The sequence below is a fragment of the Pelecanus crispus genome, chromosome W (assembly GCF_030463565.1).
Source record: "Pelecanus crispus isolate bPelCri1 chromosome W, bPelCri1.pri, whole genome shotgun sequence".
NCBI lineage: Eukaryota > Metazoa > Chordata > Aves > Pelecaniformes > Pelecanidae > Pelecanus > Pelecanus crispus.
Window position 1 is genome coordinate 374,847 of NC_134675.1, and position 24,408 is coordinate 399,254.

The 24,408-nt window shown below is 39.1% G+C and overlaps 1 protein-coding gene across 1 annotated transcript in view; it reads right to left on the reverse strand.

The window, feature by feature from the left end:
• The window catches only part of LOC142596452 (F-BAR domain only protein 2-like), an 89,913-nt gene that overhangs the window by 459 nt on the left and 65,046 nt on the right, over positions 1-24,408 (reverse strand). The window contains exons 17-23 of the mRNA XM_075725547.1: positions 17,967-18,070; positions 15,222-15,351; positions 11,745-11,856; positions 10,977-11,132; positions 8,498-8,630; positions 4,734-4,933; positions 2,423-2,487 (exon numbers count right to left, since the gene is read on the reverse strand). Of these exons, the coding sequence (XP_075581662.1) occupies positions 2,423-2,487; positions 4,734-4,933; positions 8,498-8,630; positions 10,977-11,132; positions 11,745-11,856; positions 15,222-15,351; positions 17,967-18,070 (900 nt within the window). The remainder of the gene's footprint in view (positions 1-2,422; positions 2,488-4,733; positions 4,934-8,497; positions 8,631-10,976; positions 11,133-11,744; positions 11,857-15,221; positions 15,352-17,966; positions 18,071-24,408) is intronic.

Below are 24,408 nucleotides of genomic sequence, written 5' to 3' on the forward strand. Positions count from 1 at the left end.
CCAAGACGATCTCCCAAAATTTTTAGTAGTAAGGAGTAGAACTAACACGGTGATCTTTAAGACCTATTCCTAGAGGAAATCCTATATAAATTTTCAGAAGAGATGAGAGTACAACTCTGTTTTTTCCAATACTCTGTTTAAGACAGTGACTAGTGAGTGATTTAGAGAGAAGCAATACACATTTCAACAAGATTATACTCATAGAAGAATGCGTATATCACCCCAGTAATCTCTTATTACACTAAATACCTGATTGGTCCCTATAATCATCATTTAAGCTTGCTGGTCTATCCTGTATGTAGTACTTTTCATTAGCAGATTTGAAAGTACATCAGAATATTTAAATGTTGTCATGATCTGTCTGGATGAATGTACATGAACAAAACCATTGGAAGAAATGCAGCTGAACAGTAATGTACCCAGAGGAAAGAAATTCTTATTTTTCTAATAAAGACAAGGTCTGATTAAATACATTTCCAAAAAAAAAGCTTCAGCTGATTTTTCATAGACAGTGGTGAAGTTCACTTCAGTGCCATTATAAAGTAGCAATAGTTCAAAATTTCTTTAAGTACACCTTTGTAGTCAATGCAAGGCATTTAAAAAAAAAACCCAACATTACTGCTGGTCTCTTTTTCTAGTTCTTAAACAAGTCTTTTCTTGTTCTTGCAAAATATGCTGGGAAAAAAAGAGAGATTTAATTAATTAATGGAATAGTGAAAGTCAAGTATTTTTACTACTTTAAAACAACTAGTCAGTAGTAATGCTAAATGAGGAGGAAAGTTAGTAACTGAAATGTTACTAGGGTAAAAGGAGGAATTGATGAATTAAATTGTTTTATGCAATGGCTTGTTCTTGATAAATTTGGCTTAAAGTCCATTTCATTTCTTCAATAGGTCTGTCACAGTTTAGGTAAATTGGAACTTCTTTCCACTATAAGTATGGAAACTCATATATTTAAGTGCTTTGAAAGTTTGTTCTGTGTTTTATCTCTGTCTGCAACTGACAGCTCACATAATGTGCTGGAACATAAAAAACCCAAAACATTTTACCACTCTGTACACCAGAATAAGGAGGACTTCAAGACATTTGTCCTAATATTAACAGTGTTTCTGCAACTTCTCCCTTTGTTTCCATAAGTGTAAAACTGGCATAGTATTACTTCCTCTTAAACATTGAATTGTGAGTACTAAGTGTTTATGCTCAAAGGGGAAGAAAGATGGTGGGAAGAGAAGGGAATATAGCAGAAGCAGTAGGATATGTGCAAGTCTACTGAACACACACAAGACATGATCTGCATCACTAGCAGCCCATTTTATGCTGCTCTGCAGGTGTGCAGTAGCTCTTTATCTGGCTGCATTCGTGTTTAAGTATGATTTTTTCCTTTTAAAAGAAGCTCCGCAGTTTGGTAAAGAAAAAAAAAGAGGCGGCTATCCCTACATAATCATAATGGAAGACAGATGGCAAAGAACTGTTAGGTCAGTGAATGATAAAGTACAGCAGAGTACAGCCATAACCTCTATCAGATCAAATTCTCTCTGATTTTGTTTGAATGACTACCACAGCTTTGCAGCCTTTGCAGCAATAGAAGAGGTTTTCCCTTCCCAGGCTTGTGGTTCCTATATCAAACCAGTCATATTTACAAGCAAGTCTGTGCTTTCATAATTCCCTTCACTAAATTCTTGACAGGGACAAAGGCTTTTCCATTACACTGCAAGTCCATTTCTCCACAGAGGCTTTGTGGATGAGATGCTTCCCTTTAGCTCCTGTTTTTCTGCTTCAGAAAAGCATTGCATCTGCAGAGGCTGCATGGGCTGTGACATCAACTGGACCTCAGGGAAAGGCAGCTGGGCAGAGGACAACTACTGGTACCTTACAAAATGCTATATAAATTACCACTCTGAGCAGATGGCCATAGATTTATTTTTTTCCTGGAGTCGTATATGGTCAAAACAAAAACCCTCAAAATGTTGGTCAAGAATCATCTATAGTTAAGCCTATCTCGGCACAGGACTTTTGGATTTCCCCCCCCAGTTCTTCCACTTACCTCTTTCTACTTTATCTCAATTGTCAGTGTGTGGAAAAACAGAACACAGATATTAAATGTATTTTCCTTTCAATAACTGCTCATTTCCAAATAGCACTGATGTAATAATTTCCTTGCCCAGTCTAAACTCTATTTTAGTGGTACTAGCTGCTTTCAAGGGGCTTCACTATTTTTCTTTTTATAATTAGTTAATATTTTTACATCTCAGTGTTAATTGAATCTCTCAGGAGGAATTTCATTAAGAAGGTGAACTGATAAACAGGATACAGAAAGTGTAAACAGGCATGAGGACATAGAGGCTAAAATGCCTTTTTGAGGCTTTTTTACTGTTATCTTTTTTCTGTACAAAAAAAAACAAAACAAAAGAGTTCAGCTTGCCTCCATTCTCAGACTTCTCTGAAATGCTAGATATTTTCCAATAAGCTTTCATCTGGTCTGCATTCCTGTAAGAGAATGGCAGGTTAGTTATAAGCACCAATTTTTAGAACATTATTTCCCTAGATTTACACTGGTACCTTACAGACCATCTCTCAATGGAGGTTTATAAAAATATTTGATCTTTTTAAGGTGAGTTTGTGGAAAACTATACAAAGCAAACAGGAAAACAGAAGGGTGTGTCTGCAGTGCCCCTGAGCTTGCAGCAGAACTCAGACATACATACCACCTTTTTATACAGTTAACACTGTCCTATGCCCACGTTATGGCTCCACTTCACAACTCAAAACCCTCTGTGGTCTCAAAAGGTAAGGAAAGGCCAAACATACTGGAAGCAGTTTGAAAGCGGGGTCTTTATGCTTCATGACGATGGTATGAGGGGGAGCAATATTGATTGCTCTCCCCTATGTGAGACTCCCATCTGTGTGAATTTTATTCCATTTCCATTCTAGTAAAACTAGTTGGCAGAAGTGACTTGGGGTTTAAGCTAACTTCTGATGCTATAAAGGGGCAGAAAAGGGCACCAAGCACCATAGTCTCTAAGCTGACAGGGCATTTTAACTCTTTGAGCATTTTGCAGCTGTTCCATCAAAGGAAAGTCAACAACTTAAAGCTGTGAGCGGCATGAAGTGCTGATAGATTTGAAATTGTCTTTGGCATTGGTGTAGCAGGAGTGAAATGCTCACACAAGTAGCATAGATGGTAGTGGTTACTTGCAGGAAGTCGAATTATAAAACATTTATTCTTAAAAAAAACCCAAAACTCACCACCCAACCCACTAGACCAAACATATAGCAGGAGACATATACTAGAGCTGCCTGGGACATGACTGTATTTTTTTTGTCAGCATTCAAGGCTCAAAATTCTGGCCTTGAGTAGTTGCCTAGGTGAAAGAGAGAATACCTGGGCTCGAGTCCCTTACACTGATGAATCTGCAGTGGAACTGTCACTAAGTTCTGAGTCTTCCTAGCTAACACTAGGTGTTCTAGGTGAACATTCCTGCTCTCACTCAGGTTTCATTACTGATGGGTTTGTGGAAGAAGCCTGAGCAGGGAGGGGGGAGACTGGCTTCACTAAAAGTTCTAGTCAAGTTGTGCAGGGAGGATACTGAACCTGCCCTTGCTCAGAATAAGCTTAAGGTGATTTGGTTAAAAGTATTGCTCCCTTGAAATACCAAGTCAAGAAAGATTCAGTCTTGCCAGGATTTTTTCCAGTTAAAATGATACTGTATTACCACTTTGTCCAATTAACACATTTAAATATATTGCGTCCAGAAACATCAGAACCTTTCTGATAAATACACCAGGTTTATTTTATTTCTGAACCTTGCTTTATAAGGTAAACTGATCTATAAGTAATAAGGTTAACAAAGCCTGACTTCCCTCAACTTGGTATTCTTTGCCCTCTTAACCTTCATGTTAAAAAGACCCTCTTGTCCCTCTTGGAAATAAACAGTCCAGGAATTACATTACAGCTGGGCAAGTACCTATGTGCTGCCAAACCACAGGCACAGTGATTGAATTCTGCTTACCTTTTGCTCCAAGGATATCCCACTCTGCCTAGCCCTGCTACCCTCTGCTTGTTTTCACAAACTTGTAGAAACATAGTTGAGACACGTGTCTCACTTTTAAGTGCTGCTGTAAATGGTCTGCAGGCTTAGAAGGTGGTGGCAGGTAGCTGCAAGTCAGATAATAATCAGCACGATGCTTGAATTGAGACAATGCTACCTGGCTTATGAAGAGCTCCTCAGTTATTGAAGTTTGTTTTAAGACCATTTCAATTAGAAGCTAATTTTTAAGCTAGAACAATCAAGAAATCTTTAAGAACTGCATTTCTTCTACTCTCTCTATATAATCTATATATGTGGATATATTTATGCGTGCACACGCACACACATATATATACACAAAATGTTTTTTAACCATTAAGATATTTTGGTTTCAAATCACATCATTAAAAATATCTATCCTGTCTATTGGCCAAAAGAAAGCAAACATTGGAAATTTCAGAAAGGCTTGTATTCAGAAAGGTTTGTATTATTACACAATTGGAATGGGTGCATATAGTCTCATTTTAGTTTATGTGAATTGGCTGTACATGATCTGTTTTGGACCAGAAAATGTCCTAAATGTCTGATACCATGCATTTTATCAAGAGGAAAAAAAAATTAGCTGTTTCTTCAGTAAAATTTTTCAGGCTGATGCTAATGAATACACTGAAATGAATTTGAAATAATAAAAAGTATTAATATTACCATTTTGCAGGTGGAAGTGATTGCATGTTTGTTACTCCTCCATCTACTGGTACCACAACTTGGACATTAGACAGCATACTAGGCACTTTCATAGACTCTGGATTGTACTTATAATCCACTCTCACATCAGTAGTGCTAGCATTACATTTCCAGTAAGTTGCAAGATTCAAGGGAGTGGACTGGATGCCATTTGAAGATACCTGTAAAAGAATAAACCATTGAAAGCAGCTTAATTAAAATATTCCCCTTCTGGGCAGAATTAGGGAATGATATTAACAAGTATAACTCTAAATCCTGACAAAAACCAAAAGAACAATTGACCTCTGAGCCCTTAATCTCAGAATTCTGAAGACTGTTGTAACCTAAAGTAATTCCTGTTCTTTTAAAATTAAATTAAAATAAATAAATAAATAAAAAGGTTTAAACTCCCTCTGGCCCATGAGGCTCCTTCCCCCTCTGGCTTTCATAAGTCAAAACAGTGTTGTTTTAGTCTTGTGTTCTACCTCACACAAGAAACATGCTTGTGGCAAAATGACTTCATCCTCAGCAGTTGTGTGCCATACCAATTCAGCTGCCCAAGCAGCCAGCAGCAGAGGGCAATACCTGTCATTGGACAGGCAGCCAGCAAAACAGTTCTTACCTATTAAATGCATTCTTTTCCTGCTGCAGGAGGGTTGGATGCTGCTGCTTCTGTAGCTGAGCTTGTGCTACTGCCCTGCTCACCTCTACCACCTTCCTAGTCTACTTGAGGAATCTTCTTATGCCTCGGTGTCCCCTCACCTTTCCTTGGCAGCCCAGAACACTTTCTATCTGCCAGGGCTTCTGCATTGCACTGCCTCATTTTTCCCCAACAGTAAAGGTCTTAAATAGATCTCATTCTTCCACAGTACTCATTTCTGCAATTAAAAGATACGTTCTGTTCCTTCCATCTTTCTCAGGAATTCTTTGTGTACCTAACATGCTTTTTATAGATTCAGTATGCCAAGATTTTAAACTATATTGGGAGGATGTGGAAAGCTACAGTGATATTAATAGCTGCACTGATAGGTTCTTTTGTATTTTGATGTAGAGACAGTTGGCTCAGATGTCCAACCATCTCAATGCATGCCTAGCAAATCCCCGTTCTCCCTTTTGAGGAGAGGCTGGCTGTCTTGAATTTTCATGGAGATTTTTTGTTGACAGCCAGAACTACTTCTCACAGAATCACAGAATGGTTGAGGTTGGAAGGGACCTCTGGAGGTCATCTGGTCCAACCCCTCTGCTCAAGCAGGATCACCTAGAGCTGGCTGCCCAGGGCCAAGTCCAGACAGCTTTTGAAGATCTCCAAGGATGGGGACTCCACCACCTCTCTGGGCAACCTGTGCCAGTGCTCAGTTACCATCACAGTAAAAAAGCGTTTCCTGATGTTCAGAGGGAACCTCCTGTGTTTTGGTTTGTGCCCATTGCCTCTGGTCCTGTCACTGGGCAGCACTGAAAAGAGCCTGGCTCCCCCTTTGCACCCTACCTTCAGGTATTTATACACATGGATGAGATCCCCCCTGAGCCTTCTCTTCTCCAGGCTGAACAGTCCCAGCTCTCTCAGCCTCTCCTCATAGGAGAGAGACTCCAGTCCCTTCATCATCTTTGTGGCCTGTTGCTGGACTCTCTCTAGTATGTCCGTGTCTCTTGTACTGAGGAGGCCAGAACTGGAGACAGTACTCCAGGTGTGGCCTCACCTGTGCTGAGTAGAGGGGAAGGATCACCTCCCTCAACCTGCTGGCAATACTTTGCCTAATGCAGCCCAGGATACCGTTAGCCGCCTTTGCTGCAAGGACACATTGCTGGCTGTCGTGGTTTAACTCCAGCCAGCAACTAAGCCCCACACAGCTGCTCACTCACTCCCCCCACAATGGGATGGGGGAGGGAATCAGAAGGGCAAAAGTGAGAAAACTCATGGGTTGAGATAAAGACAGTTTAATAGGGAAAGCAAAAGCCACGCATGCAAGCAAAGCAAAGCAAGGAATTCATTCGCTGCTTCCCATGGGCAGGCAGGTGTTCAGCCACCTCCAGGAAAGCCGGGCTCCATCACGCGTAACGGTGACTTGGGAAGACAAACGCCATCACTCCAAACGTCCCCCCTTCCTCCTTCTTCCCCCAGCTCTATGTGCTGAGCATGACGTCATATGGTGTGGGACATCCCTTGGGTCAGTCGGGGTCAGCTGTCCCGGCTGTGTCCCCTCCCAACTCCTTGTGCCCCCCAGCCTGCTCGCTGGTGGGGTGGGGTGAGGAGCAGAAAAGGCCTTGACTCTGTGTAAGCCCTGCTCAGCAATAGCTAAAACATCCCTGTGTTACCAACACTGTTTCCAGCACAAATCCAAAACATAGCCCCATACTAGCTACTGGGAAGAAAATTAACTCTGTCCCAGCCAAAACCAGCACACTGGCTCATGTTCAACCTGGTGTCCACCAGGAGCCCCAGGGCCTTTTCTGCAAAGCTGCTTTCCAGCTGGGTGGCCCCCAGCATGTACTGGTGCCTTGGGTTGTTCCTCCCCAGGCGCGGGACTTTGCACTTCCCCTTGTTTAACTTCATGAGATTCCTGTGAGCCAATTTCTCCAGCCTGTTGAGGTCCCTCTGGATGGCAGCATGACCCTATGGCCTATCAGCCACTCCTCCCAGTTTGGCATCATCATCAAACATAACAAACTCTGCCCCTTCATCCAGATCTTTAATGAAGATGTTAAACAGGATTGGACACGGTATTGACCCCAGGGTACACTGGATAGTTACTGGCCTCCAACTAGATCTCATGCCACTGACCATCACCTTCTGGACCTGGATGTTCAGATAGTTTTCAATCCACCTCATTGTCTGCTCATCCAGCCCGTACTTCATCAGCTTCTCTATGAGAATAGAATAGAATAGAATAGAATAGAATAGAATAGAATAGAATAGAATAGAATAGAATAGAATAGAATAGGAATCGTTTAGGTTGGAAAAGACCTTTAAGATCATCTAGTCCAACCATTAACCTAACATTACCAAGTCCACCACTAAACCAATTAAGGGGAGAGTAGCAACCCCACACCTCCTGGCTTGGTGGCTGGATCATTTGTAATGAAAGTATGCTATAGGAGACAGTGTCAAAGCCTTCCTGAAGTCTAGGTACACAATATCCACTGCTCTCCCCTCATCTACCAGGCCAGTCATTTCATCATAGAAGTTTATCAAGTTGGTCGAGCATCACTTCCCCTTGGTGAATCCATGCTGACTACTCCTGATGACCTTCTTGTCCTTCATGTGCCTGTAAATGGTTTCCAGGATGAGTTGTTCCATTATATTGTGAGAGGTGAGAATATCATGTGTTCTCATATATTACAGTTGATTAGCTACAGCATCTAAAAATTATGCAATTACAAACTCAAAATACAATATAATTACAAACTGAAACCAACCCCCACCAAAACCCCTAAATTCAAGGAAAACTTAACTTTGTTAACAAATACCTAAAGAAGCAGTGTTTGAAGCTTGCACACATGAATTGGAGCATGAGGAAGCTGAAACAGGTCATGAATGAACAGGGAATGACATGAAGGCATAACACAAATGCACTCAGTCTAGGCAGAGCCTATGCATTGGAAACAGTGACATACCCAGAATTGGCCTAGATGAGGGATGACAGTTCATCTGCATGCAAGCAGGCAAAGAACAATTCTTATAATTTCTGTATAGATATGAAATCTGCCAGAGTTTCTTAAAAAATTCCAAAGGGAAAAAAAGTGTTTACCTGATACTTTAAAACATCCACATTATAGTAGGATGCAGATGGATTCTGCTCTGATAATTTCTTGAGATAGACAGTTATAGCTTGCATGTTCATCCAAAAATCCTTAGTACTGGAGTCACTTTGTGACTGATCACTACAAAGAAAAAGAAAGGTAGGAATCGGAAGGCAACACTGAGTTTTATTATTTCAGATGTCTAAAAATTAAGACTAGATCTTTCCCCTTCTTCACTATCTCAAGCAAGAATTTGTTGTAATGTTTTATAACACATAATTTTATCTTCCTAAATATTAAGACAAATTAACTGCTTGTTGTATCTGGTAAAAATTCTCCTTCCAGGTTGTGGAGCAGTGAGTTTCCTCCACTGATGATCTGCATCACAAGATGGAGTTAATGCCAAATTTGGATTTTACATTTAATAAAACACAATTTTAATACAATCAGGTGCCATGAGAATGTGCGGGAGGTGGGGATGAAAGTGGTCTTTGAAAAGGAATGTTATCCAATTTGGAATAAATCCTAAAATCATGTTTATTTTTTGTTATGACATAGCTTCACTAATGCACTGAATTAAGATTTGTGCTGTATGCGTTACTGCACTTTCACATATTTATAGAGTGTAAGCTTTCAAAATTTTTTCAATTAAAAGTGATTTTCAAATTATTTCAACAATTGTTTCTCAGATACTTATAGTTACATTCAATCTTAGTAACAATTTATTATATCATTTCTATATGTAGGTAAGAGCGAGCACATGACTGCAGAAGCAAAATCCTGGTTGGGAGCTACTGGAGCATGAAAAGGTGTTTTGTGGATCAAGAATATTTTCAGCTCTGGTTGCATCAGGTTTATTTTTTAATAAGGATGAAGCTTTTAAGAAAACTGATTCAGAAACAAAATTCAAATCACTTAAGAATCAAAGAGCTCCACAGATCATCTGTGGATACATAGAGGAACTGCATCCATCCCTAAGGAGGCATGCAGAGTGTGTGTGCAGAGTGAAAGCTGAGAACGAGCACCTGGAACACAGTAAATATGACTGCAATGGGTTGAATGTCCTAGAACAGTGACTTACATACCAGTAGCCCGTCCAATTTAATTAGAATTTGGTTCTCAATACAGTGTTGTCATTCATGCAATTTCCATTTTCAGTAAAATATATAGATAAACACTTATCACAGAGGCCTTCCAAAATTTAAAGAAATTAAACCAGTAGCAAAATCCTTCTTGCTGCTCCACAACCAAGTGTAATTCAAAACAGAAATTCTGATGTCTCCACAAATATCACTCACATTAAAAAGTTCCATCTCTATAAACACTAAACAAATGATAGTCTTTGCAGTATATGATGAAAAATCAAATTACCACCATATGGGTTTAACTTCATAAATATCCAGTACATGCATCCTTTCTAATTAGAGGTGAAGTGTTATAGCACTCAGACAAGAATACTAGACATTTTCACTTTTTTCCAAAAATATAATTTTTCAGTATAATTCACTGCCAGATACAGCTCTAACATTTCAGTTATAAACTCTCATGTCAAAGAACGATAAATTTAATTTTGTACAAATCATTCATTACATTAAGTATGAATGATCAAAATGAAATTAAATACAAAAGAATGGATGCATGTGGTTTGATTGTTTCAAGTTATTTCAGTAATTTAAAAAATGTAGCATCTAGAAGTGTTTAACTGGTTTTCAAATAATTTCTCCAATAAATGAAATAGAAACTGCTCAGCTGAAACAGATATCTGCTTTTACAATTGTTTTTTTGTTTGTTTTTTGGAAAAGATGTCCAAATGCTGTGATTTCAACAATTATCCTACTCAACCAGCAGCTTTTCTTCTTAAGAATTCTCCTAAGCATGCTGCTATACACTTGAGAGATACAGTTACGTAATGGATCTGATCTGCCATAGAAATGATACAGCTTAAAAAATATACTAGTAACTGACAAATGAGATTAGGTGCAGCTCTTGCTACTTGTTTTCTATTTTAGACTACTGTTTCTTAATTTAATCTTACCATTGTTACTACTGTATAAAGAAATCCATATGACAATATTAGTGTCCTATTTTTGACATCTAATTTTTCTCCATATCTGTAATTAGTTATATTGTTCATGTAGTTTGATTAGAAAAAAATGGTTTTGGGTTTCTTTTGGTTTTTGTTTTTAAAAATAGTTTATTAAACCATTTCATTTATAAAATATGTGTAAAGTAAAAAACACAACTACATTTGCAAACTATTTTTTATGGCTCCTGTTATATTCAGCATAAGTTTCAAGTCCAGTAATCCCTGAAATTTTTAATGGTGGCAGTGGAGAGAAACTGAGCTAAACAAGATTAGTTCAGGAAATTAAATTATGTATAAGCAAATCAACAAGACTGTAGAGAATTCTGATTTATATATACCACAATTCACATTTTACAAATCGTGTAGTTTACTATTATATTTTAAAAAATAAAATACAAGACCTGTATACAAGTTGTGCATTTGGAAGAATCTGCTCTAGTTTGCTTGTGTTTTTTACCCTGAAGCAGAGCACAGCTGGAGATGGGTTGCTGGTGAAGACTTTAATAATCCCACTTGGGAATGATACTGTCATATCACCAGTGATCTTCACAATACACCTAGAAGAGAATGAAAACATCAGTTTTATTGCAACTCATTAACTGCCTAGTTTTAATACTAATTTTAAAGCAATCGTACTTTTACAATCTGATGAGCTGAATTGAAAACAGAAAATCAATTTCAAATGAGTGTAATGTGGCACTATGACAATATACTATCACTTTCAACTTGGAATTCAGATGAAATAAGAAAAAAAGTTTAGCTGGTTAAGCATACAGTAGTATGGGTGGATATTTTTCAGGCTTTGAAAACATGGCACAACTATGCTTAGGCAAGGCCTAAGTAGCATAGCAAGCAATGTGACAGAGGGAATGAGGTGCTTTTAAGCTGCCCAAATTTACATGTAGCACCTACCTGACTATAATAAAAACCCTTCTCATTTTCAGTGTTCTCATTGAACACATTTTTGTAAAGCAGGGATATATGAACTCCTAGCGGGTTGCAGGCCAGCAGAGAGTGATAAGCCACTGCTGTCACTTCTATCAGGGGAAAACCCCCTATGAATCCCCCTTCTGATGTATATGCATTTTCCCAAAAAATATTAAAAACAAAACCAGTGTGTTTTCTTATTGTGACTTATTATATTCAAAACAATTCACTATTTAACTAACTTTGTGGGATCTGCTCCTTTAAAGTAGGCGTTAACAGATTCAGTAAGGGCTACTGCAACAGGCAAGGTGTCCTGGTTTCCAAGGCTGACAGGGCTGGGACCACGTGAAACACCTAGAATACATACAGTGTATAGGTTTAATTTTCAAAAAGCTTAGCAATAGATTTCAGAATGGTTGACTACACCTGTCATTTTTACAAGAGGTTACTACCATCAAGGTCACAGCAGTCTGAAGTATTACTTGAAAAGCGTGTAGAAAAATATAAACATAGTACAGTATAATCACACCATCAAAACACTGCTTAGCAGCCTAAAAAATCAGGGCTATCAGTATGACATTTTGTCAATGGACAGACAGAGGAACAGTACATTAAAATGGCTACTGATGAAACTGAAGTCAACAGATCCAAAGGAAATTAGATGTTAACTACAATACTTTAAAAAAAGTGCCTATTGTATGCTTATAGTATGGAAAAACTTATGATAAAATAGTCACAGAAATGCAAAGAATTCAGTTACAGTATGTATGAACGTAAATGAACATACATTAATATTAACCCACATAACTAAACTGTTGAACATTCTTTTAACTATTTCAGCCAAGAAAGATTACAATTCCCAATCAAAAATTGTCAGAGAAGTATTTTGCAAAGTTTTCTAATGTTTACGTAGTAAAGATTCTGGGAGTACCTTGGAGGTACCTGGAAACACATAGCAGTTTACAAGAAAAATAATTACCAGGCCTGCGTTGGCTTTCACAGATGCCTGTGCCTACACAACAAAGTTCCAATACATAGCTATAAAAATCAACTCAGACCTCAGCTAAGGCTTTTTGAAATGTGTCTGTATAATTGACAAAACTGGTTGTCATGGGATTTTACTTTTCAGTAGTGTTTTATATGTGTACTGAATATAAAAGACAACACTGGAAGTTCTATCTTTTTATTAGTGTGGTAGTGCAGTGGAGAGCATCTTACTAATTTTTTGTACCACTGCTGAAACAGCCTGTATCGCATGCCTGCTGTGAGCTCTCAGAAGGACAGGATGTCACAGAGCTGTGCCAAGGCAGACTCACTGTATCTCAGGCTGCAGTCCAGCTCACAGGCCCAGTTCTAGGACCTTCGGCAGCACCAGCAAATCTGGCTTTGATGCCCTGCCACCTGCCTCAGCCCCAACCACTGTTAACAGCCCTTCAGCTGTGCTGACTCAAGAGCTAATGACACAACCATGCAAACAGTTGCATTGACACACTGGAGGAGGTTGCCAAACTGCAGAATAAAAGACTGCATCATTGGCCATAAAAAGGGCAAATAAATAAGTCTGATCAAATGGTTTTAGTTCAGTTTAGGAACAACAATTCAGGTAATTTTAATATTGGCTAAACTGCTGTTATAAAAATAAAATGTATTAAAAAATATTATCTTTATTATCTGTATCTTGAAAGCTTTGTATTATTTAGAAATATAGAAACAGTTTTATCTACCTGTCTTATGAGAATAAGGATTATCACAGTAAAAATATATTCCCTTTTCTTCCAAGAAAGTAGTAATGACAAACTGAAGAAACAAGACCAATTTTCAGCTTGTTTTGGGGGGGAATAGATGGAAGATTATGTTCTATAAAAGTGGTTATATCAAGTTTTGGTGACTTCAGCAACATATAACTTGTTAAGTAGTTGAGCTTTCAAGCTCCTTGTATCTGCCAGACACCAGAAATAGCTGGAGAAATTTTTTTCAAAAGAAATACAATATTATTAGCTGTAGTGCATTAGGATGATTAGTTAACATGTAAATCTGCTTTAGTACAATACCTGGTGGTGTCTCACAAAGCTTTGCAATTGTAGGAAGTGTTCCAATCAAAAGATCATCCTCTATTACATTTAAATAAAACAAAACATTGCAAGAAAACAAAATATTTCAAGCAAAAATAGATGTTATAGATGTTAAACAATTTAATATATAAAAAAATACTTTGCAAATGAAAACAAGGCTAAAGCATAAAAGAAATTCAATTATGCATGCCTACAAGTTCACTTGGAACAAGATAATTATAGTCAACTCTCCATTATTCAGAACAAATGGGGTAAGGGAAACACTGGATTGTGCAAAAGCCAAAAGAATAGAGACAGTAGTGCAGAGTATATCCTCATGCCCCAAAATCATTTGGCCATCTGCACTGCCCTTCCCAGCTCTCCAGGACTATTTAATTCATACAGTCAGTGCAGATGGAACTGGCCTTGTTTATTTTTGCTAGGCCAGGTTAATAACCGTGTCAAACCTTGGTGTCAGCACACACCTCCTTACCTCCTCCAACACCTCATGATTTCACTGTGTCACTGTCTCCAATAACACACACAGAGCTGGGGCTATTGATGCTGCTGCCACCAACTTCTGGTTCCTTGGCACCAGTGCTGAGGCCTGAGGAAGTGAGCCTGGATGGACTCTGGCAACCAAAATATCAGTTATCTTTCTATGATGCTTCTCAGCATTTGGGAAACTGGTGGACACTGAACTGTGCCAGCATTGCAGCAGCTAAGGCTAGGCAGACCTTACTAGCTTTGATCTTGCACAGGGTGGAAACAGCTGCATTGCGTTCAATGCAGAAATCCCACTAGAAGCTGTGCAGATGCTCTTCTGAGGTGCTGAGCCTGGGTGAGGAATCCTTGGCATCAGTAACATTCATAGATAACTGAGTGTTAACTCAAGAATCTGATTTAACTTGGGACTAAAGCGGTAACGGTGTTCAGGAATGAAATACTTCAATTCTGCTACAGAAACAAGTTAAAATGTCTTAAAAAAACCACAAATAACACCCCCCCCCAGTCTCCTTGTTATTCGTTATAATCAAATATCATAACTGAAGGACTTTAAAAACACGAGAAAACCTTCTGAAATTAGTGGCAGCACAGGAAGACTGATTTACTTTTCATCTTCATCTTTACTGTTTGGTTGGTTGTTTTGCTTTTAGTAAACACCTCTGTTTAAGCTTATAGCCTTCACTAACTTGAAGAAAAAGATGCATTAGTTTCATTTTTTTGGAAACTGCAATTACAGGATAACAAACAAAATAAAAATAAAAGAACTCAATTTTGTGAACATTTATATTAATTCAAATTTATCAGTATCCCAAAATATTTCTGTACCTATACAATAACATCTTCTGAACAAATACATGATAACATTGTGCTTGATGAATGGATATACAAGCACACCAAATAAGAATTCATGGAATACTTTAATTTTGAAAAATATTTCACTAAAAATATGCCATAATTAGATCTATGGTCTAATCTAGTCAAAATCCACTGCCCTGTCTCTCAGTGTCATTTAGAAGCAGGTATTGCAAAGGATGCTTGAAGTACCTAGACTGGACTCACATATGGAACAACTAACTCCAAGGAATGGTTTTCCTAACAGGTGGAACTCAGTGGCAGAATTATACCATTTCTAAAATGAATTAAATGGTTAATTTAACTTACCAACTGTAGGTGTGTTTGCTGCACTGAGGGAAGCAGAAGAGGATATTGAGGAAATGCTCTCTGCATGTGTCAAGGGAGCTGCAGGTGGTGGACTTGAGTTAGAGGTCAATGGAGGGCTGAATGGCCTAGGCTAAACACAAGAGATCACAAGAGTATTACAGAGACAGAGAGTGGTTTTAAAAGGGTGAAAAAAGACTGTAAATAGAAGAGCTCTTCATTCTCCAACCAATTTCATAGTGTTTCTCAACATATTTCTTTTAATGCTTTATCTATCCTGGTTTTTAGTGTAAAACAGAACCCACATTTTCTATGGGAATGAATTCCATTATTTCATAGCTTATCATTATTAATTTTTTTGCCTGGGTAGTTAAGTCTAACATATTTGATTATGTAACAGCCTGTCAATAATTGTGCTATGACACAGTAGCAGAACCTAAGCCTATAGCCCTGTATATGTGTGCAGCAAACATGGATGTTCAGAGCTAAAGAAGAGCTACTAACAAACTGGAAGTGAGTCCAGCAGAGGGCAACTAAAATAGTTGAGGACTGGAGGACATGAGAGGGAGAGGCTGAAGGACCTGGGTTTGTTCAGCCTGGAGAAGAGAAGCTTAAGGAGGGATCTACTAGCAGTCTTTCACTAGCTATGAAGAAGATGGAGTCAGGCTCTATTCAGAGGTGCAAGAGCTATAACAAAGGAAATTTCAGCTGAACACAGGGAAAAAATTCCTTCTTGTAACCTTGTGGTTAAGCCCTGTGACAGGTTGCCCAAAGAGGTTGTGAGATCTCCCTCCCTGGAGGTTTTAAAAACTCAGCATGTCCCTGAGCAACCTGATGCAATTTTGAAGTTGGCCCTTCTTTGAGCAGGAGGTTGGCCTAGAGGAGGTCTTCAAAAGTCCCTTCCACCCTAAATCTTTGGATAGTTTTATGATCCATTTAACTGTTAAGGTATTAGTTTGAAATAACTAATGATCATTTTGGGATTAACCTATCTAAAAGGTACTGGAACTCCTGAAGCATCTTTTTTGGTTGGGTAATTGGTTTTTTATTTCAGTTCTATCACACTTGTCACTGAGTATATGACTTTTATACAGATTGTGGGAATTTTAAAAGGAGGTGACATATAATGAAGACAACTCACAATCTTCCACTTGTATCCAGATAATAGCCAATTTCTAAAACATGTAACTTTGTGCAGAATCACACTTTATAGCAAAACAGTACCAGCTAAATTCTTCTCTTTAATTCTGATGATATGAAGAACAGATTTCTTGGTCTAAGTGTGTCCTGGTTTCAGCTGGGATAGAGTTAATTTTCTTCCTAGTAGCAGGCACAGTGCTGTGGTTTGGATTTAGGATGAGAAGAATGCTGATAACACACTGATGTTTTAGTTGTTGCTAAGTACTGCTTATGCCAGTCAAGGACTTTTCAGCTTCCCATGCTCTGCCAGGGGCACAAGAAACTGGGAGGGGGCACAGCCAGAATAGTTGATCCCAACTGCCCCAAGGGCCATTCCATACCATACGGCGTCATGGGCAGTATAGAAACTGGGGGGAGTTGGCCGGGGAGCAGCGATCGCTGCTCAGGAACTGGCTGGGTATCGGTTGGCGGGTGGTGAGCAATTGCATTGGGCATCACTTGCTTTGGATATTGTTATTATCATTATTATATTATTATCATTACCATTTTAATTTATTTCAATTATTAAACTGTTCTTACCTCAACCCAGTAGTGTTTCTCACTCTTACTCCTCCGATTCTCTCCCCCATCCCATCGGAGCAGGGGGAGTGAGCGAGTGGCTGCGTGGTACTGAGTTGCTGGCTGGGGCTAAACCACGACAAAGTGCAATTACTACAATTTTATATTGGAATGAGAAAAGAATCTCAAAATGAACCCTATTCTGACCTTATAACATTACAGAAAAGCAAAAGAGTTAAACAATGTTTCAGTTTTGTCAAAGCATAAGACCAGAATTTTGTCCATAATGAGAATATGGTAAAAGTATCTTGCTACTTTGCAAGGCAGTAAGAGGATCTTACCATGGTAAAATTTTTCCAAGTCTTTAAGTCAAATGAAACCCAAAGAATCATAATATTCATAGAAGAGATTAAGCATGGCTTGATCTGATATTCTGTCTGGGTATTTGCATTCTTTGCCACATTCCTTATCAGCAGGTGGACCTGCACTGCAAGCAGTGAGCAGAGATGCAGGCAGTGTGCAACCTCTCACTATCCTAATGGGCAGCTGCTGCAGTCTGCCACCTCCCTTCTCCACCAACCAGCACCAAGGGCAGTGTGAAGTCACAGCAGGGCCACCTGTGTCAACACATGACTGATAAAGATCTACTTAATACCAATCATTCCCCAAAGCTTTGGCGATATCCCTAAATCAATGGAGTTTTGTTAATAACTTTGCTAGTATTTCACATTTTGAAAACTTTAATTCCACACATATGCTAGCTATCCTTTAATTTTCAAGTCATTGATTTGTCCAATTAAAAACATTCAGCTGATGCAAAATCTATGTTTTGGACCTTTTTAGTTAAGAATTATTTTGTTATAGTAACATGTTTATCATGAACAACTTCCATGCCTATATGGCAATGCTGAAAATCTGAGTATGTGATTCCTTGAACACTGGCTGGAAAGTAACTCCATTGTAACAGTGTAAATGATATTGAAATGAAATTGAGATACAATGGAGAATTAAAAAAAAAACAACCCACAACCAACAACAATCAATACATACTATTTCATTAATTCCACTAAGTTTCCCTGTAGACATCTTTGGTCTTGAAGCAGGCCTTGGAGGGGGTACAATGTTGCCTACAGAAAGAGGAGTTGTGGGCCTTGCTGAAAGAAAGCAAATTTAAGGAAATCAATATTAGAAAGGTCACACTGAACATAAATATGTACTCACTTGAATACAATAACTGGAAGTTCTGCTCCTGTTAGAAGTTCCTATTTTACAAGCTCCATTTTGTAAGATTTACCACTAATCATAAATGTTTTTAAAATAGGGACATGTGATACCCTGAAAAGTGACTCAAATGGCATCATGGGCTTTCTCATTGCTCTCAAATGATTTTATGCTATTCTCAGAGGTTTGTATGTAAAAAGATGGTTTTACCCGAGTTCCCTTTTGTGTATAGTCTATATGGATTCAGAATACAGGGCAGTCTTTCATATCTGACCATAAATGGAAAATTCAGTGGAAATTCATATTTGATCCTGGCTGACAATGGCATAACTCTGTTTACATCAAATTATGCCCTCTGAAATCCCACTGACTTCAATAAGTATACACCAGTATAACAGATAAATTACTCTGTTGACTGCAAGAACACAGTAACTCCATATTATCTCTTAGCCAAGCTATGACAAGTAAAAAGCAGTTAAAAAAAAAAACAAGCCTGCCCTCATGTCCTTCTAAACCTAACAGACACAATTAACAGATGGTGGCAGCAGTACAAAGATGCCACTTTTACATAGTCACAATTCCGAATAGAACTGTACTTCAAAATAAATGTTAGATACCATCCAATGAGTATGCCAGATCTAAAATTAACCACAAAATAGACTGAAACCCTACTATATGACTATGTCGTTGCAACACATCCTATCATCTCCCTCAAATTATTCTGGATGGTTCTTTTTTTTAATTAAATCAGTTAATGTTATTTAAAAATGTAACTTTTAAGTATGGGATTTTCTCAGGCATTCAGCATAACTCTGCCGTCATTGAAGTATGGGAGTTTCATCACTGACTTGGGAAGAAAGAAATTAGGCTAATACTGACCACATCCACCTTAATAGTTGCAAACTCAAATGTCCCCAAGTAAACTCACTTTTGAAATATCAGTCATTCCTTTAAAATTCCTGTTATGCCCCAGGAAGACACTGCATGCTAAACATTGAGTAGTCTGCTGCAGTATCACAGGTATTCAGTGAGTCCACTTGCTCAAATGCAGTTTTTGTTTGCCCTCTTAGTATGTAGCATTACCACAATATCATTCATGCTTCAAAATACTGGGTGTTAAAAAGGAACAGTTTTAAATCCAATTTATTTAACTGTATTTAATCTGAAAACATCTATACATACTTATTTCTAGAAAAGCAAAGCTCTGCACAGTTAAGAAAAAACAATGCCTTTAATTAAATAATTTAATTTTTTCTTATTTCAAGGTGAATATTTATTTCATTGTCCTAACTTTGAAGGAAGTTGGTGCTAACAAGCAGTTTAGTACACTGTAAGTAAGAAGATGAGTTAATTTTAACATAAAGTAAGCAATAGTAACAACTACAAAAAAAATCAGTCCAAAGCTTGCTTTTTGGAGTCAGTTATCAGCAAAGAGCAGTACACAATTCATGCTTGCCATACTGTGGTGGTGCACCCCCCCCCACCTTTTCTCTCTTCAACTGCTTTCCAACCTCAGGGATTCCTGCCAGACCGTGACCTTGTGTAGCGAGTTGGTCAGTTAGGTGCGCCTTAATTGTACCAGAAACTCTTACATGGTTGAAGCAGGGAGTGAGAACAATCACGTTACCCCTGACAGCTTTGAAACAGAGCAGTAATTATTGACCCGGATTGTGGCTCGGATGGAGATTTACAATGACTAAAGCCAATCACCTCACAATCCTATAAACAGCAGTCCTAAGTGAGGCCCTTGGAGCTCTCCTGGACTGGTGCGGGCTGCACCAGCACCTCCCTCTGAGCAGGGCGCCTCTCAGAGCCAGCAAACTCTGAAAGTTTGCTACAACCAGAGATCCATTGCCGAAGACCGACAGTGGAGCCTGGGCTGAAACCCTTCACTCCTCGAGGCTCAACCCTCGCCCGCTGAGAAATGCCAAGACATTTGATGTGAGTATTTCACTGAACTCGAGGGGAATTTTTAACAGGTATACCAGATATATATGTATTCATGTCTGTGTGTATGCAGGTGTGAATCAGTTTAAGTAGTCTGCAGATGTACCATTTAATTTCAAACCGAGTCTTATACTGCTGCATTATCCTTATTCCTATAAACTGTTGACCAAGTCTGAGACTAAGATTGGACCCAGCCGCACCCAGACTCCTCCCTGAGAAGGAGTTTAGAAAGCAAGGGGGTCTGTTCTGAACCTCGTGACTCAACGGGAGGGTCCTCCTTATCCCCTGCATACACTATCTCTCTGTGAATCATTCCAACTCAGTGTAACTGAATTTTCCTTTATGCGCTTCCACGTAGTAATAGAGTGAACCTTGCCATCTTGGAAACTGTAACTAAGTCACTGTTTTGATCAATTTTGTCTAATCACTCTGTTAATCCCTGATGCCTGAGTGCTATTAAAATGTTACAGTCAAATCCTGCGATTTGCTGCAAGTAAATTCTAAACTGCTACTGAATCAAACTGTGTAAAGTCACTCATTCACGATAAATTAACATAATCTGCAGGATTCACAAACCTGCATTCGTGACACATACCCTTATTTGTATGAACACAAGACGACACTAAACTATTGTGCTGGTTTTGGCTGGGACAGTTAATTTTCTTCCCAGTAGCTAGTATGTGGCTGTGTTTTGGATTTGTGCTGGAAACAGTGTTGGTAACACAGGGATGTTTTAGCTATTGCTGAGCAGGGCTTACACAGAGTCAAGGCCTTTTCTGCTCCTCACCCCACCCCACCAGCGAGCAGGCTGGGGGGCACAAGGAGCTGGGAGGGGACACAGCCGGGACAGCTGACCCCGACTGACCAAAGGGATGTCCCACACCGTATGACATCATGCTCAGCACATAGAGCTGGGGGAAGAAGGAGGAAAGGGGGACGTTTGGAGTGATGGCGTTTGTCTTCCCAAGTCACCGTTACGCGTGATGGAGCCCGGCTTTCCTGGAGATGGCTGAACACCTGCCTGCCCATGGGAAGCAGCGAATGAATTCCTTGCTTTGCTTTGCTTGTGTGTGCAGCTTTTGCTTTACCTATTAAACTGTCTTTATCTCAACCCATAAGTTTTCTCACTTTTGCCCTTCTGATTCCCTCCCCCATCCCATTGTGGGGGGAGTGAGTGAGCAGCTGGGTGGGGCTTAGTTGCTGGCTGGAGTTAAACCACAACAACTATAGTCCAGTAGTGCCAAAGATGATGCAGAAGAAATTTCAGCAGCAGTGCCAGTTTCTTCAATGAATAATTGTTCGTAGAATAGAGTATTATTGAAAATGTCACTTGGATCCTCAGAAGCACAGGTCTTCGAAGAATTCCCAAGCAAAGCAGAAGAGGCAAGGCAGGCATTTTCAGTTTTAAAATACAGTCTTTGAGGCTCCTTCTTGTCTGCGCTTGTGCATCTAATGGCAAGAAGTTCATCAGCAAAGGAAATCCACTGACTCAGAGACCATGAAACAGAGGATAAAGTACCAGTACTCCCTGATGGTGCTGCTGTAACACCAGATTTGCACAAAGCGGTAATGGTAAAGTCTGGTGAAGATGGGCTTCTAGGCCCAGAATCTGTCTGGCATCTAAGCAAAGACTGAGATACTCTACACCCAGGCAAAACAGTGGTAGATGAGGAGGAGCTCCTATTATGCTCTTTCAGTGTAGCTGAAGGAAAAGGGAAGAACTGAAACTAGGAGCAACACTGAAATGATAAAAATTTCAATATAAATCCAGACTTCAAAAACATATTCAATATCCACTGCATGAGGATTACTAGCCAGCATGAAAAATAACTGCTCTACTAGGCTAAAAATCAAACCACTTACAAATAAAAGAAAAAACCCCAGCCACATATCACATGTACTTCATTCATACTGTTAACCATGTCATTTTCCATTTTTTAAATAAGCCGACAAGTAATTTATTCTGTTTCTCTCCCCTTAAGGCCCTACTTAGAATACTTACTTCTCATGACTTTCCTTATTCCTCTAACTTCTTCCCTGTCATGGTTTCACTTTCTCTCATCTTTGTCTTTTCCTCCTTGTGTCCTATTCCACGTTTATTTCCTCTCCACAGCTTTCTGCTTTTCATTTCTTTCAAAGTTATTTAATCAAACCTACCCTTCTCTGTTCCTTCCAAACATTTTTATCCTCTTACCCTTAACATCTGTAATGGGAAGACCCAACATAAATTGCTGTCCAGTGAATGAATGAAGACAATGCAGTCATGAGATCTTGTATGATATTCTTCTGTCTGTATCAATCCACATCTAGTGAGTAACTGTATGTATGAGTCATCATCTGCCCCAGTTTATTTCCTCTCTCATCCTAGAGTCTTCAGGCTGCTGGAAAACAGGAGTTTTCCACAAGTATTCCCTGCACTTGGCTGTTGCCTGTTGCAGTAGATGACAACAGAAGCAGCAAATACAAGGTTAGTAAATTCTCAACATCTTGCAGATTGGCAAAGCTAGGAACAGCAGCAGAACGGCATACAAAATTAAAAAGAGAGCAACACGGTTAAAAGTTCAGATCAAAAGTATAGGTGTCCTCTCTACAGTTGTCCTTTTGTCATGAACAAATATATTCTCCAAGCCCAAATAAACAGAGATTTAACACAGCTTTCCCTTTCTAACAGGTATTTTAAATATCATTCAAAGGTTTTGAAATACTACTACAAATCCTATACAAAAACAATGTGGAAACATGCAAGACCTAAAAATACACATGGATGAAAATGAGGAAGATAAATAAAAAGAAGCATTTTTATAATATCAATAGCTGCCTAAAAAATGTTTGTTGTGCTTGTTCAAGATAAAGTTAGCTTAAACTTCTAATAAAGCAGGATTATTCACAGATGACCAAAGTTTACTTCTATGCTGCATAAACCATTGTCTGCTCAAATACCATGGTAGTTTAGGTGTTCAATGATTAACTCACAGTTACAAAACAATATCTAAAGAAATGTTTTAACAGTAAAAAGTATCTGTAGGACATGCTAGATCATGACGTATATATTCTGGATACAAAATAAGTAATTTAAGTAATTTCGGCTTGAGATTTTCAAAAGCTTTAAGCATCAGCTTATCTATACTGACCTTCAAGTTGAAGATAAAACACTGATTTCAAGGAAAATACAATCAAGATCAAAGTTGTCTGCAATATGAAATATACCGATTCAGTATTTTTTTTTTCACAAATGTATTAGTAATTTGTTATACTTTAGAACATTTTAGAACACTTGGATTCTATAGATAATTTCACAAATGTACACAGCTTAGTTAACTCCTAGAACAACACTGCTTTAAATAATTATTTAGGAGATAAAGTCTGCCAAGGCACAGATGTTTCATAACTAAAATTTACTTATGCCCGCAGGGCACTATATTCCACCAATTTCAATGAAATATAGAGGTCCCTGTATAATCCACTTTCAGTTATGAGGCCTTGGGTAGATGACTGCCCCCAGATAGCTACAGAGGATGTTATGGATCCCAATTACCTGTCACTGCTCATCAGCCAGAGGCTACTCTGTCCAAAGTTCTGCTGACAGGAGGAACTGTATGAACATTTCCTAACCTGCTTCAGCCTTCTATCCAGGCGCAACAATAAAGAAATGGATATAGTGACAACCGCCAGTACAACAAATTAAGTATCCTTTGCCTTCCTCTACAGACTCCAACACCATATCAAAGCAATAATGCAGCTAGCAAAAACAGATTATTTTGAGAACGCACAACTTCTTTTCAGCATATCCACAGAATCATTTAGGTTGGAAAAGACCTTTAAGATCATCAAGTCCAACCATTAACCTAGCACTGCCAAGTCCACCACTAAACCATGTCCCTAAGCACCACATCTACATGTCTTTTAAATACCTCCAGGGATGGGGACTCAACCAACCTCTCTGGGCAGCCTGTTCCAATGCTTGACTACCCTTTCCATGAAGAAATTTTTCCTAATATGCAATCTAAACCTCCCCTGGCGCAGCTTGAGCCCATTTCCTCTTGTCCTATCGCTGACTACATGGGAGAAGAGACCAACACCCACCTCCCTGCCCCCTCCTGTCAGGCACTTGTAGAGAGCGATAAGGTCTCCCCTCAGCCTCCTCTTCTCCAGGCTAAACAACCCCAGTTCCCTCAGCCGCTCCCCATCAGCCCTGTGCTCCAGACCCTTCACCAGCTTCCTTGCCCTTCTCTGGACACGCTCCGGCACCTCAAGGTCTTTCTTGTACTGAGGGGCCCAAAACTGGACACAGTATTCCAGGTGCGGCCTCACCAGCGCCGAGTAC